The 12,795-nt window shown below is 51.0% G+C and overlaps 1 protein-coding gene across 1 annotated transcript in view; it reads left to right on the forward strand.

Moving 5' to 3' along the window:
- Window positions 1–11,866: 11,866 nt before the first annotated feature.
- PARVB (parvin beta) overlaps window positions 11,867–12,795 on the forward strand; it is a 116,336-nt gene continuing 115,407 nt past the window's right edge. The window contains exon 1 of the mRNA XM_082634693.1: window positions 11,867–12,074. Coding sequence (XP_082490819.1) covers window positions 11,960–12,074 — 115 coding nt within the window. The 5' untranslated portion in view covers window positions 11,867–11,959. The remainder of the gene's footprint in view (window positions 12,075–12,795) is intronic.

The raw sequence follows: 12,795 nt of genomic DNA on the forward strand, positions 1-12,795 counted from the left end.
AATCTGCAATAGTGGCAAAGAATCTGATTGTTAAAAGAGCAAAAAGTTGCCAGGAGACATTCTTTTGTTGATATTTTTTCGCTATTTAAAAATGTAAAAACCATCCCTAGCTCTTGGGCCTTACAAAACAGGCACAGGCTGGATGGTTTTGCTGGTAGTTCGCTGACCTCTGAGGTTTGTGGATCCGGAGCCCAGGGGCTCTTGGACCAGAGAGGGAAATGTGGGAATCGTTAGCATCAACATGGTGTTTAAACCCGCATATATATATGTATATTTTGGCCATGTGGCTTGTGGGATCTTAATTCCTGACCAGGGATCAAACCCACACCTTTGGCAGTGAGGCAGGGGAAGCGAGGAGTCCAAGCCACTGGACCGCCAGGGAATTCCCATAAACCTGCATATCTGCCCTTCACTTATGACAACCTACTATTCTAATTGTGTGTGTGTGCGCACACACGCGCGCGTGTGTGTGTGTGAGCTTCTGTCCCCTAGAATGGAAGCTCTGTACGAGCAGGCACTCGATACGTTTGTTGAATGAATGAACAAGCAAATGAATGATTAAGTAAATGCCGCAAACACCCGTTGCCACCCAGCATGAAGACTCCACCAGAAAAGCGTCCAGGGAATGGAGAGATGCCAAGGAGGAGATGACCAGCTGGGCCTGGGAGGGAGTCAGGTCAGAGAAGTAAGGTGGGAAGAGAACAAACCGTGTGTGCAAAGCCTTGGGGTCAAGGATGGCTTGTTTAGGACAACTGTGAATCGGATGCAAAGTTGGAGAGTTAGGAGGTGATGGGAGGTGATGGCCTCGTCTGCCAGGCCAGAGAGACTGGTGAGCCTTGGGAAGCCTTTGAAAAATTAAATCAGGGGGTGTCTTGATTTGATTTGGGTTTCACTGGTTAGCAGATCCTTGCCTTGGTCCAGGTGAGAGATGCGGGGCTGTGAGCTTGGGATCTTACAGAGAAGGACTGGGTAAGGGGTGTGAAGACAACAGACTGACAGGCTGGGGAGAGGGAGGAACCCCTGTGACCCCATCTCCCAGCAGGGGGCCAAGTATGGCAGACTGTCCTCTAAATATGTGTGGTCCCCTGGGGTGCACCTCTCTGCTCCCTTGGGGCTGGCTGTGGACGGAAAGTCCGAAATCAAGGTCCAAATCCACAGGGACACACTCTCTCTGAAGGCTCTGGGAGAACTTTTCCACTCCTTTCTCTAGCTTCTGGTGTCTCAGGGAACCCTTGGTGTGTCTTGGCTTGTGGACGCAGCCCTCCCATCTCTGTCTCCATCTTCACCTGGGCTCTGCTGCTCTCTCTGTGGACTAAGGCCCAGCTAATGACTCATCTTAGACTCCATCACATCTGCAAAGACCTTGGTGCCAGATAAGGTCACAGTCCCGGGCACGGGGGTTCAGGCTTCCATGGGTTTTGGGGAAACAATTCAATCCATGACTGGGTCACTACGTAACATGCCTTGGGAAGGACGGAGCCAGGGATGGAGGAGTGAAGGGGGTGGTGGAGAACAGAACGTTCTTTCATCAGGAGAGTCAGGAAGGGAGAAGAGAGGCAGAAGGCGAAGGGGGTCAGGATGGGACAGACCCTCGGCCTGGCCTTTGGAGCCTGGTTCCGGTGACAATGGTTCCTTTACTAAAACGAGGAGCTGGGTTTCAAAGGGAATTTTACACTTCGGTTGGGGGATGACCAACCAGACTCACAATGGCCTTCTGTGCCCTTTCCTCGTGCAGATGGCCTGGGCGTCTCTTCACTCTCAGGGGTCTGCACCCCCCCATCCCATGGCCCGGGTCCCACCGAGTCTCCCTTTCACAAAAAGGGGAGCCACCAGCATACATTTTTAAACAGTTAATTATTTGAAACAAGTAGTTGGATAATTTAAAAGAACGTTTCGGGGACTTCCCTGGAGGTCCAGTGGTTAAGACTCTGTGCTTCCACTGCAGGGGGCGCAGGTTCGATCCCTGGTCAGGGAACTAAGATTCCCCATGCCACGAGGCACAGCCAAAAAATTAAAAAATTAAAAAAAAAAATGTTGGGAATGCCAGAAAGCTCCCGGGCCCAGGCCTGGTCTCTTGGGTTCCCACTGTGCTCTCTTCATGGTAGGACTGGTGCTGTGGGTCTTTTTAATACAGCTGATGCCTTAAAGGGGAGTCTTCTTAGCATCATACACTTCGAAATTTCTGAGAAAACAAGTGGTGTCTCTGGCGGGCAGCTGTCTTATCCCAGAAGCCCACGGTGACCCTTTAATAAAAGAGTATGGTATAGCCTTGCCACTCAGAGTGTGACACAGGAACTAAAAAGCCAGAGGCATCGGGTGCATTAGAAATGCAGAGTTTCAGGCCCGGTCCAGTCCTTCTCCTCCAGGACCTACAGTTTCTCACGGTCCCCAGGCGACCAGTGTGCATTAACAATTGAGAAGCTCCTGGGAGGTTTGGAGTCAATGCAGTTTGATCCCTTCTGGCCCCTCCTCAAACACTAGACCCCAAATCTCCCACCAGCACAGGCTTTGTCACGGCACCCCCGTTTCCTTCCTGAACAGGCAGCCGGAAATCAAGTGACAGTAAAGCTTTGCTTCCTAATATTTCCTTGTATTTCCATGTCACACCTTACTCTCTCATTTCCTCATCACCAAATCTGTCGCCGGGGCTGAGTGTTTGAAGGAGTCATAAATAATTTGCATCCATGGATAAAACCTTTTCTGCATGGATGCAAACGTCACAGTAGTCCCAAGTGGCAGGAGTAATCTCCTGCAACAACTACCACCAACCTCCTGTCATCAATCATTTGCCATCCATCCACCCATCCACACTTCCATCCATCCACCCATCCACCCATCCACACTTCCATCCATCCACCCACCCACCCACCCACCCATCCATCCATCCTTCTATTCATCCATCCATCCATCCATCCATCCATCCTTCATCCATCCATCCATCAAACACTGATTGAGCCCTGAGTGTGTGCGAGGCTCTGTGCGGGGTCCAGAGGCAGAGGCGATGCTGCCTGTCTGGGGGGAAGGGCCATGATGGGGTCAGCGAGGAGCTCTGGAAAGCTGGAGGCTGGAATGCCACGGAGGATGGGGAATAAGGTGGGGAGGAGGATGGGGAGAGCCGGGACCATCTGCAGCCCCTTCTTCTGGGAAGCTGGTGATTCCCTCCTGTGCTCACTCTGCAGTTCAGCTGGGGGCCTTCTTGCGAGGCCGTGCACCCCACCCTGGAGGCGGCCAGGATTTATGGGCATTTCTCCCATCCCCATCTTCCCATCCAGGTTGCTCGTGCAGCAATCTTTCACTCTCTCTTTCCCAGGGCTGGCCCTCTGGTTAACCCTCTTCTGCCTCTAGGGGACTATTTATTCTCTGTTCTTCCATCTTTGGCTGGTTGGCTTATTCATCCATCTCTCTTTCCTGTTACTTCTCCTGCCTCGGAAAGTCCTGGCCTTTTCCCACACCCCAAGGCAGCCCTTTTCAGTTTAGTACATTACCTTTCCTTTCAGGGCCTGATTTACTTTGGGTCTTAGACACAGGCTTAAAAAATGGTGGTAAAATATACCTAAGATAAAAGTCGCTATTTCAACCATTTAAAATGTACAGCTCAGTGGCATTAAATTCATTCACATTGTTGTACAGCCATCACCCTCCATCAGCAGAACTCTTTTCATCTTGCAAAGCTGAAACTCTGTCCCCGTGAAACTAACTCCCCAGTCTCCCCTCCCCCCAGCCCCTGATGACCACCATCTACCTTCTGTCTCTATGAACTTGACTCCTTTTGGTGTCTCATGTGCGTGGAATCATGCGGTATTTGTCCTTTTGTGTCTGGCTTATTTCACTGAGCGTAATGTCCTCAAGGTGCATCCATGTTGTTGCGTGGGTCGGAATCTCATGCATATATGTATGGTTAGACCACATATTGTTTATCCCTTCATCTGTGATGGACATTAGGTTGTTTCTACTTTAGAGACAGGCTTTTCTGATTCAGGAAATATTTACTGAATATTTACCACGTGGAAGGCATAATGCATCTAGGGAAAAAAGACTCATTTTGCATTTTTCTTTCAGATTACAAGAAAACTACAGCATTTAGTTGTAGAAAAGTGTTTTTCATTGCAGTCTTTTGAAAATTGTATACAGGTAGAGCTGCACGGTTGGGCATCCAGAGGGCAAGGGCCTAGGCTGTTGCTGCCACGGTGCTTCTGAAAAAAAAAATCAGCTCCATATTTTAGTAGTTCTTCATAATAAATAAATAGCACTGATGATCAAATAGCCTTGTCAAGCCTTGCATTTTCTGATTTCCTTGCAAATTTGAAATTTTGACAGTCTTAAGACAAATTATCGTACAGAGTTGAGTTTTATGGTTTAATACTCTCCTGATTCCAGAGCATAATTTGCTTACAGCTGCTCAGCCTTCATGTCTCTGTTAGCAATGAACTCCAGTAGGTGTGCTAGGTGGATAATCACAGAACATATTTTAATGTACGAGTCGTGGACCTGAACAAATGAAAATTTGTCTCACTTATGCACGAGACTGCGCTTCTCACTGACGATCACGTGCTTCCTGTCTGAGTATCCACTGTCTCAATCAAAATGTATTCTGATTAGTCCTGAAATCAGTTCTATTCACTCTGTATCAGCATCCATTTGTTATTGTTTGTACTGCCAGATAGAAAGGCAGAGTTCAAATCAGCCGTTTCCCCTTGACAAAGTGAGGATTAAAAGTTGGACTTCCATAAAGGTTTATATATGTGTAAAATGTATAACACATATATGTAAAATGTACACATGTATGTACATGGGTTATTTTTTTTGAAAACTTCCTTTTTAAAAATATTTTATTGAAATATAGTTGATTTACAATGTTGTGTTGGTTTCAGATGTACAGTAAAGAGATTCAGTTATACATATATATATATTCTTTTTTAGATTATTTTCCATTATAGGTTATTATAAGATACTGAGTATAGTTCCCTGTGCTATACAGTAGGTCCCGTTGGTTACCTATTTTCTATATGGTAGTGTGTATATGTTCATCCCAACTCCTAATTTATCCCCCATCCTTCCCCCTTTGGTAACCATAAGTTTGTTTTCTATGTCTGTGAGTCTATTTCTCTTTTGTAAATAAGTTCATTTGTATCATTTTTTTTTTAGATTCCACATATAAGTGATATCACATGATATTTGTCTTTCTCTCGTACATGGGTTTTCAAAATTGCTAATTTAATTTTCCTGCCATGAGAATGTAAGTGCCACTGGGCAGCCTTTCTTGGGTTTGTGTATGGTGTGTCCTAAGGCCTGGAATCACGCCCAGAACCTACCTTGACACCCAATGTGCGTGGAATGAGTGAGTATGTAAACGTATGAGGTAGAAGCACAACTTGCTTTTCTGTTTAACCCCACATCATGGGTGGCGTCGCACACCAGTCAGACAGCCCCGCCCTGCTCCACGTAATAGTTCCTGGTGCTGGTGGACTCTGCTTTGACTTATATAATCAGAGATGCACGTTTAGGTGGTTCCCATTTTCCAAAAAAGACAAGCCATATTGCAATATACTCCTACCTTCGTGTAACAGTGTGGAGAGTTTTATAGAATAAATGACAGAAGTGGAACTGTTACTGATCCACTTTGAAAGGGTTGTATTAATAATGCATTTCTTTTTTTTTAATTTTTAAAAAGTTTTGGCTGTGTTGGGGTTTTTTGTTGCTGTGTGCAGGCTTTCTCTAGTTGCAGCGAGCGGGGGCTACTCTTCATTGCAGTGCACAGGCTTCTGATTGCGGTGGCTTCTCTTGTTGCTGCTGAGGAGCACGGGCTCTAGGCGCGCGTGCTTCAGTAGTTGCAACACGCGGGCTCTGTAGTTGTTGCTCATGGGCTCTAGAGCGCAGGCTCAGTAGTTGTGGCGCACGGGCTTCGTTGCTCCGCGGCATGTGGGATCTTCCCAGCCCAGGGCTCGAACCCATGTCCCCTGCATTGGCAGGCGGATTCTTAACCAGTGTGCCACCAGGGAAGCCCAATAATGCATTTCTAATGCAAGGGAAGATTTTGTATACTCCCTTGGAGTTCAAAACAACAGGCTCTGAATCCCTGGCACCTTTTTCTTTTTTCTTTTTTTTGTTTGCGGTACGCAGGCCTCTCACTGTTGTGGCCTCTCCCGTTGTGGAGCACAGGCTCCGGACGCGCAGGCTCAGCGGCCATGGCTCACAGGCCCAGCCGCCCCACGGCACATGTGATTTCCCTGGACTGGGGCACGAACCCGTGTCCCCTGCACCGGCAGGCGGACTCTCAACCACTGCGCCACCAGGGAGGCCCCCCGGCACCCTTTAAACATTGATTTTTAGTGGCACCGTCGTTGTTACCATTATTAGGACTTTCAGGCAAAAATATGCAGTAAGTGAAATGCAGTTTGGGTACCATCTGCTTCCAAATCCGGCCTGTTTTTGTACGGCCTGTGAGCTAAGAATGGGTTTACGTTTCAACTGTTTTGAAAAAAAAAATCAAAAGAAGAATATTTTATGACATGTGAAAATGATACGAAATCCAAAGTTCTGAGTGCAGAGTGCACTTACATTGGAACGTAGCCACTCATTTGCTTATATATTGTCTATGGCTGCTTTCAGATTATGATAGCAAAGTAGAGTAGTTGCAACAGGCTGTATGGCCTGAGAAGTGGAAAATATTTCCTGTCTGACCCCTTACAGACCCCTGCCCTGGTCCACTGTCTTCCCCAGCCCTAGTGATGTTCTCACACGTGCTGTGGTGGCCAAGTCTGCTGCTCCATCCAGCAGCAAGCTCACCGCCCCAAAGTGCCCCCACCCGTCATCGTTTTCCCCTCCGCCCAAGGCACAGCTCTCATTCTCACAGCTCTTACTGCACCCAGTTAGGTGGGAGGAGGAAAGCAAAGCCTTTTACTTTGCAGGCAGGTGATATATATATGGCAAATGAATGGTTAAAGAAATTTAGACTATGGTGTGAATGTCTAACAGGCCTGGCCTTTGTTCTCCCACCCACATAAGAGGTCCTGGCATTTTTCAAGGAACTTGCTCTCTGAAAGCTAGGGGTCAGTCTTCTTTTGAAGGGGGCATAATCTTTTAGGGGCCTTTACCAATTTCTCCTCCGTGGAAGACTAGGAATGAATAAGTTGGTGCCAATCTTTCATTCATTCCTCATCTCTAAAATATTTACGAGAACAAAGTGTATGCATAGTTTAATTTGCCTACTATGCAAAAAGAAAACTCTAGAGAATTTGGCAATAATGAAAATCCAACTTCCCTTGTCTCAAAGTTTGCTGATGTTTCCAAAATCACTTGAGTGAAAGGCAGTCAGGGATTTGTGTTTCGCTCACGTGTGGTTCAGGAAAAAGTGTTACCACCACAATTTTAAGATTCCAGGCAAGTATGGTCATCTTTTATGCTCCTAGTATTTAAAGTGAAAATCACAGGTTCCTCTCTTGCCAGGTCACTAAATTAGCAAGGTGATTAAATCACGCCATTCAAAAGACTGCTTTGGATACTATGATTACAGCACACTTGAAAATGCTGCCCCAAAGGGCAGGAAGATTGCATCAGAAGTGTAACCTGGGGGAAATAAGGTATTTTCTCCATCACTGAATCAATTAAGTATTTCCATCACTTCCCTACACACTTCTAACTCTCCCGAAATTGCTAGGAGGTTTGAAAATGAACAACACAAGGAAACACTTCACAGTCTCAGTCCTTCCTCGTATGAGCTCCCTTTTCTCTCCCAAAGAGCTAAGGGCTGTTTTTCATTTTTTGAAAAGATATCTCTTCTTTTTAGTTACACGGAAGCAAAATGAGAGAAGGCATGCAGCTTTTATATAAAACTCCCTTTAAATGCTTCCTGAGCTGCTGTATTATCACAGGAGGCACATCCATAAGGAATGAAACCCAAATGCAGGTAAGGTAGAGAGCTCAAAGGATCCTGCTTAGGGGTATTGTTCATATATTTTCTTTTCCCCAAGCCTTTATGGAGGTATAACTGATACACGGTGAAAGGTACAGCTCTCCAGTGTACCAGGTGATGGCTTTTTACTTAGGTATAAACCGTGTGACCACCCCCCACAGCCTGCGGCCCATGTGCATCACCCAGCGTTTCCTGGTGCCCATATCCAGGCAAGACCCTCTCCCCCTGAAGGTGACCACCCTCAACATAGAAAAGAGGCCACCTGCTGTTGAACTTCAAATAAGTGGATTCCCCCAGTATGCACCCTTGCACTTGGGCTTCTTTTTCTTTATTATTATTAATTTATTTTTGACTGCATTGGGTCTTCGTTGCTGCACGCGGGCCTTCTCTAGTTGCGGCGAGCAGGGGCTACTCTTTGTTGCGGTGTGCGGTCTCCTCGTTGCGGTGGCTTCTCTTGTTGCGGAGCACGAGTTCTAGGCATGCAGGCTTCAGTAGTTGTGGCACGCAGGCTCAGCAGTTGTGGCGCATGGGCTTAGTTGCTCCGCAGCATGTGGGATCTTCCCGAACCAGAGCTCGAACCCGTGTCCCCTGCGTTGGTAGGCAGATTCTTAACCACTGCACCACCAGGGAAGTCCCGCACTTGGCTTGTTTTGCTGAACGCATTTTTGAGATACGTCGGGCCATTGCTCTTTCTACGGGGAAGATGGAAAGAATGGCAAGAGAACCTGGAACTGAGGCTGCCTGAGGCCACCCGGTGTGGCGCCCCGCCCAGGGCCTGGAATCAGCACGTGCTCGTAGAGTGCTTGTTCCTTATTCTTAATTAAGGTGATAAAAAACTGGACCCTTTGGAAGCCACAGTTCAAAAGCAAATCAAATGGTTTTCTGTAATGAGGGCAGCTGCATGTAATCTGATTTTCATAATTATTCTCCAAATGTAAAATGCATGTAGAGCCATGGCGCAGGCTATACGTAGGCGGCATGCTAAGAAGTGGAAGCCCGAGTAGGTGGGGACAGGAGCTAAGATCGTATTTCTGCTTCTCATTGAATTCTTTCTTATTAACAACCAGCACTTTCTGACCTTCAAGTGAATATAGATGTTTGCTGCTCTGAAAGCCATTTGGAAAGTTGCTCCACAGAGAATGCTGTGTAAAGTCCCCAGGAGCCAGGCCAGGAGCAAGGGAAAGTTTCTGGGGTTTAGATCATGGTCCCTCCAGCCTCTAACCCTGAAGAAAACCCCAGATTCATCCACAGCACTTCTTGATTGTCATCTGTGGCGCACACAAGTCAAAAAAACCCATCACAACTAACACAATAATTTTTTTTTTTTTTTGTGGTACGCAGGCCTCTCACTGCTGTGGCCTCTCCCGTTGTGGAGCACAGGCTCCGGACGCGCAGGCTCAGTGACCATGGCTCACGGGCCCAGCCGCTCCGCGGCATGTGGGATCTTCCCGGACTGGGGCATGAACCCGTGTCCCCTGCATCGGCAGGCGGATTCTCAACCACTGCACTACCAGGGAAGCCCATGATTATGTTTCTATACGCATGATGTCTACAAGATTCCAGAACCCTACTGTCATGTAAGAGCTGGGTCAGTTTCTCTTACAAACTGGGCCGTCATCAGGACTTAAGTATCTTCTAGAGAGATTCTTTTGTGGTGTAATGGCATCTTTTGAAGTAGGATCCGACCTGTCTTTGCGGTGTTCAAATTAGCAGTGACCGAATGGAAATAGTAAATTCTGTGTATCCACTGGGAAAGCAGACCCACTGATGAAATATCTAAACAATCAGTTATTGACTGGGCACTCACCACATGCCCAGGACTGCGCCCAGGAGCTCCGCTCTTTCCCATTTTCTTTCCCAAGGTTTCTTTTCCGTTCCTCTCCCCTGATTGCAGGCTCTCCCGCTGGGGTCTGTGGCTGCGAGGGCGGGGTGGCTACAGTCCCCTGGAAACACTGTGCAGCATCTCGTGCGTGTATTTCTCCAGAGAAGACAGTCTGTACCATGCATCAGATTCTCAAAAGGGCCAGAGACCCCCTGCCCTAGATGACATTCCCTCGGCATTCAGAGCAGTGTAGACCTGCGTCATGACCCCATCAGGATCTCAATAACCACATTCACCATCTTTCTGTGTTTTCCCCAGAGTGGTTAGTGACACCCCAAATCAGGCCATGCTGGTGAGAAGCCTCAGAGCCCTCTGACCCTTCACTGTCCCTAAACCCAGCCTCCAATTATTCCCCACATGTTGTGGTCTGCAGCCCTGAAAGTTCATTGTTTTTGTTTTGGGATTTTTTTGGGGGCTGCACCGCGCAGCATGCACGCGGAATCTTAGTTCCCCCACCAGGGACTGAACCTGCACTCCCTGCAGTGGAAGCACAGAGTCTTAACCACTGGGCCGCCAGGGAAGTCCCTGGAAGCTCATTCTTATCTCTTCCTTCCCTCTGCCACTGGCAACTCTGGCCTCGCCTGTTTCAGCAGCTTCCGAATCGGTCTCTGGCTGGGGGTTTTGCTTCAACCATCCTCTTCATCAACCCTCTGCTCAGACCCCTTCAGCGGCTCCGGGTTCCTTGTGCGGGATTACTGATCTCACGGCCTCACCCGCTCACCTAGTCACACGGGGCAGCCTGCATCCCTGGCTTCCCTCCCGTCTCCCAGGTGCCCGGGTCCTCCCTGGCATTCTCCCTTTCCGTCCTGAATCTTCTCCCTCGAGGGAATAAGGGCCTCTGTGTCCCTTCATCTCCTGCACCTTCTGCTTCTCCTGCTCCCCTCCCACCTCACTGGGTTTCTAACTTCGGGGCGTGCACGTTCCCCTGGATCACCAGCTCCTGGAGGGCAAGGCTCTGCCCCTGTGGTCAGCGCATCCCTGGAGGAGGACAGGGCCTGGCACCGCTCGGCCAACAGAAACCTTTGCTGAGGGGAACTGGAGGAGTTACAGAGCTCTGTGGGGCAATGAGCCAGCCCAGGGGAGGTGGAAAACCCTGTTGACCACACGTGTGGACCTAGACTCCCCAGCTCCTCCCCTGCTGACCTCCTCTGATAGTCCTTTATCTGCTGGTGAAGGGCCCCACCCGACCTGCTGGGCCCAGCAGGAAACAGCCTTAACTCTTCCCACGCCAAGCCTGGGGCTCCTTCCACCTATGAGCGTCTCCAGAAACCGTTCACGTCCCTCCTAAGTCACCGGGACCTCGGAACTGGTCTCCCTGCCTCTGGCTTTACTCCTTCCCTGCCCACGGTCACACGTCACCCAGAGTCCACTTTGTAGAACCCAGATCCACCATGTCACCTCCACCTTGAACCCCTTCCCCGCCTTCCAGCCCTTACAGGGCCTGCCTTGTTCCCTTCTCTCTCTCCTCCCTGGAGCTCCCACACTGTCCCCTCTGGTCCTGCTTTTCCCTCCGCCTGAACACCTACCCTTGATTCCACAGCAGGGCTCTTTCCTGTGTCTCCACAACGCCTCTTGGGGAAACATCCTGAGCTCCCCTAGGACAGGGTACTATGTGCGGGTATTGCCCACCATACTGCAGGCTTCTAGAGGGCAGGGATAGGTCATAAGTGCTCCCCCAGCCCCAAGCCTGGTTGTGGGTAAAAGCTCAGCAGGTGAAATGACCTATCTGTGCGGTTATCTGATCACATCGGCTGCGCAAAGGTGGTGGCCCTGGCTGCCTCGCTGCCCCGCGGAGCCCAGGTACGGTCACCAGAGCCGGCTGAGCCCAGGGCTCAAACGTGTAGAACAAAAGGAGACAGAGTGAGCCCTCGGTCCGTGCCGGCGGCGGCACTTGGGAGCGGAACCGCCGCTTCACTCTGAGAGTGAGTGTGACGCGCACCGTGGGAACGGCCGACGGCCCGCGGGCTGGAAGCGGTGAGCGCAGAGCTCGAGACGGCGCAGACCTCCGGCGGCGGGCTCCGCAGGGCCAGGGGCGGGCGCGGGGCGGGGGCCGGCGCTGGGGCCGCGCCCTCCCGGCCACTCCCCGGGGCGAGCGGCGGCGCCGACCAGGGCGGCTCCCACACGCGCTGCGCCCGCGCCCGGCTGCTGGGGTCCCCGCGCGCCCCATGTCCTCCACGCCGCTGCGCTCGCCCGCCCTGCGGCCCCACAGGATGAAGAAGGACGAGTCGTTCCTGGGCAAGCTGGGCGGCACGCTGGCGAGGAAGAAGAAGGCCAAGGAGGGTGAGTGCGCCGGCCGCCGGCCTCCTGTCGCGCACGCGCCGCGCCCCGCCCCGCGGACCCAGGCGGGTGGCCGACCGCGCCCGCGCCCGCGCGCACGCCGCCCAGAGTCCCGCCGGGACCCGATTGAGTGGCAGCCGGGACCACGCGGCCCGAGACCCGCCCGGCCCGCGCAGCGCGCAGCCGTGACCTTCGGGACAGCCCATGACCCTCGCTCGTTCCTCCTCCGAGACCTTTAAACGCCGGCCGGGAACCAGCCGCGAGCCTGGCCACCCCCCTTCCCCGGCGGCTCGTCGAGCCCCTTTTGGGCTCCCGGCGCCCTGTAAACGCGCATCGCCAGCTCCTGCTGAGGGCAGGATGTTGAGCAAATGTGGGGCGAGTCTCCCGGCCGCGGAGGACAGGCCCGTGCTCACCGCCGCCTGAGTCGCCGTTTCTTGAGCCCCCTTCCCCGCCCAGCTCGTTCAGCTCTTGTGGCCACTCATTCGATGAGCATTTATTGGGCACCAGTGCTGAGCGGGCAAGGCCCGGGGCCCGCTGGTGTTCGTGCGGTGCTCTGCCCGGGATGCGGCCCCAGCCCCGGGGAGGAGAGAAAGGAAAGGGATGCCGAGCGGGCAGGCCAGAGACTGCGAGGCCCACCGGCAAGGACTACGGAGCCCCCTCCATTTTTAACTCCATGTGTCCACGAAAATGATTCTCAAAAACTTCCTACCACCTCTTACCTTTT

Source organism: Mesoplodon mirus (genome assembly GCF_964341445.2).
Source record: "Mesoplodon mirus genome assembly, chromosome: 11".
NCBI classification, from domain to species: Eukaryota; Metazoa; Chordata; class Mammalia; order Artiodactyla; family Ziphiidae; genus Mesoplodon; species Mesoplodon mirus.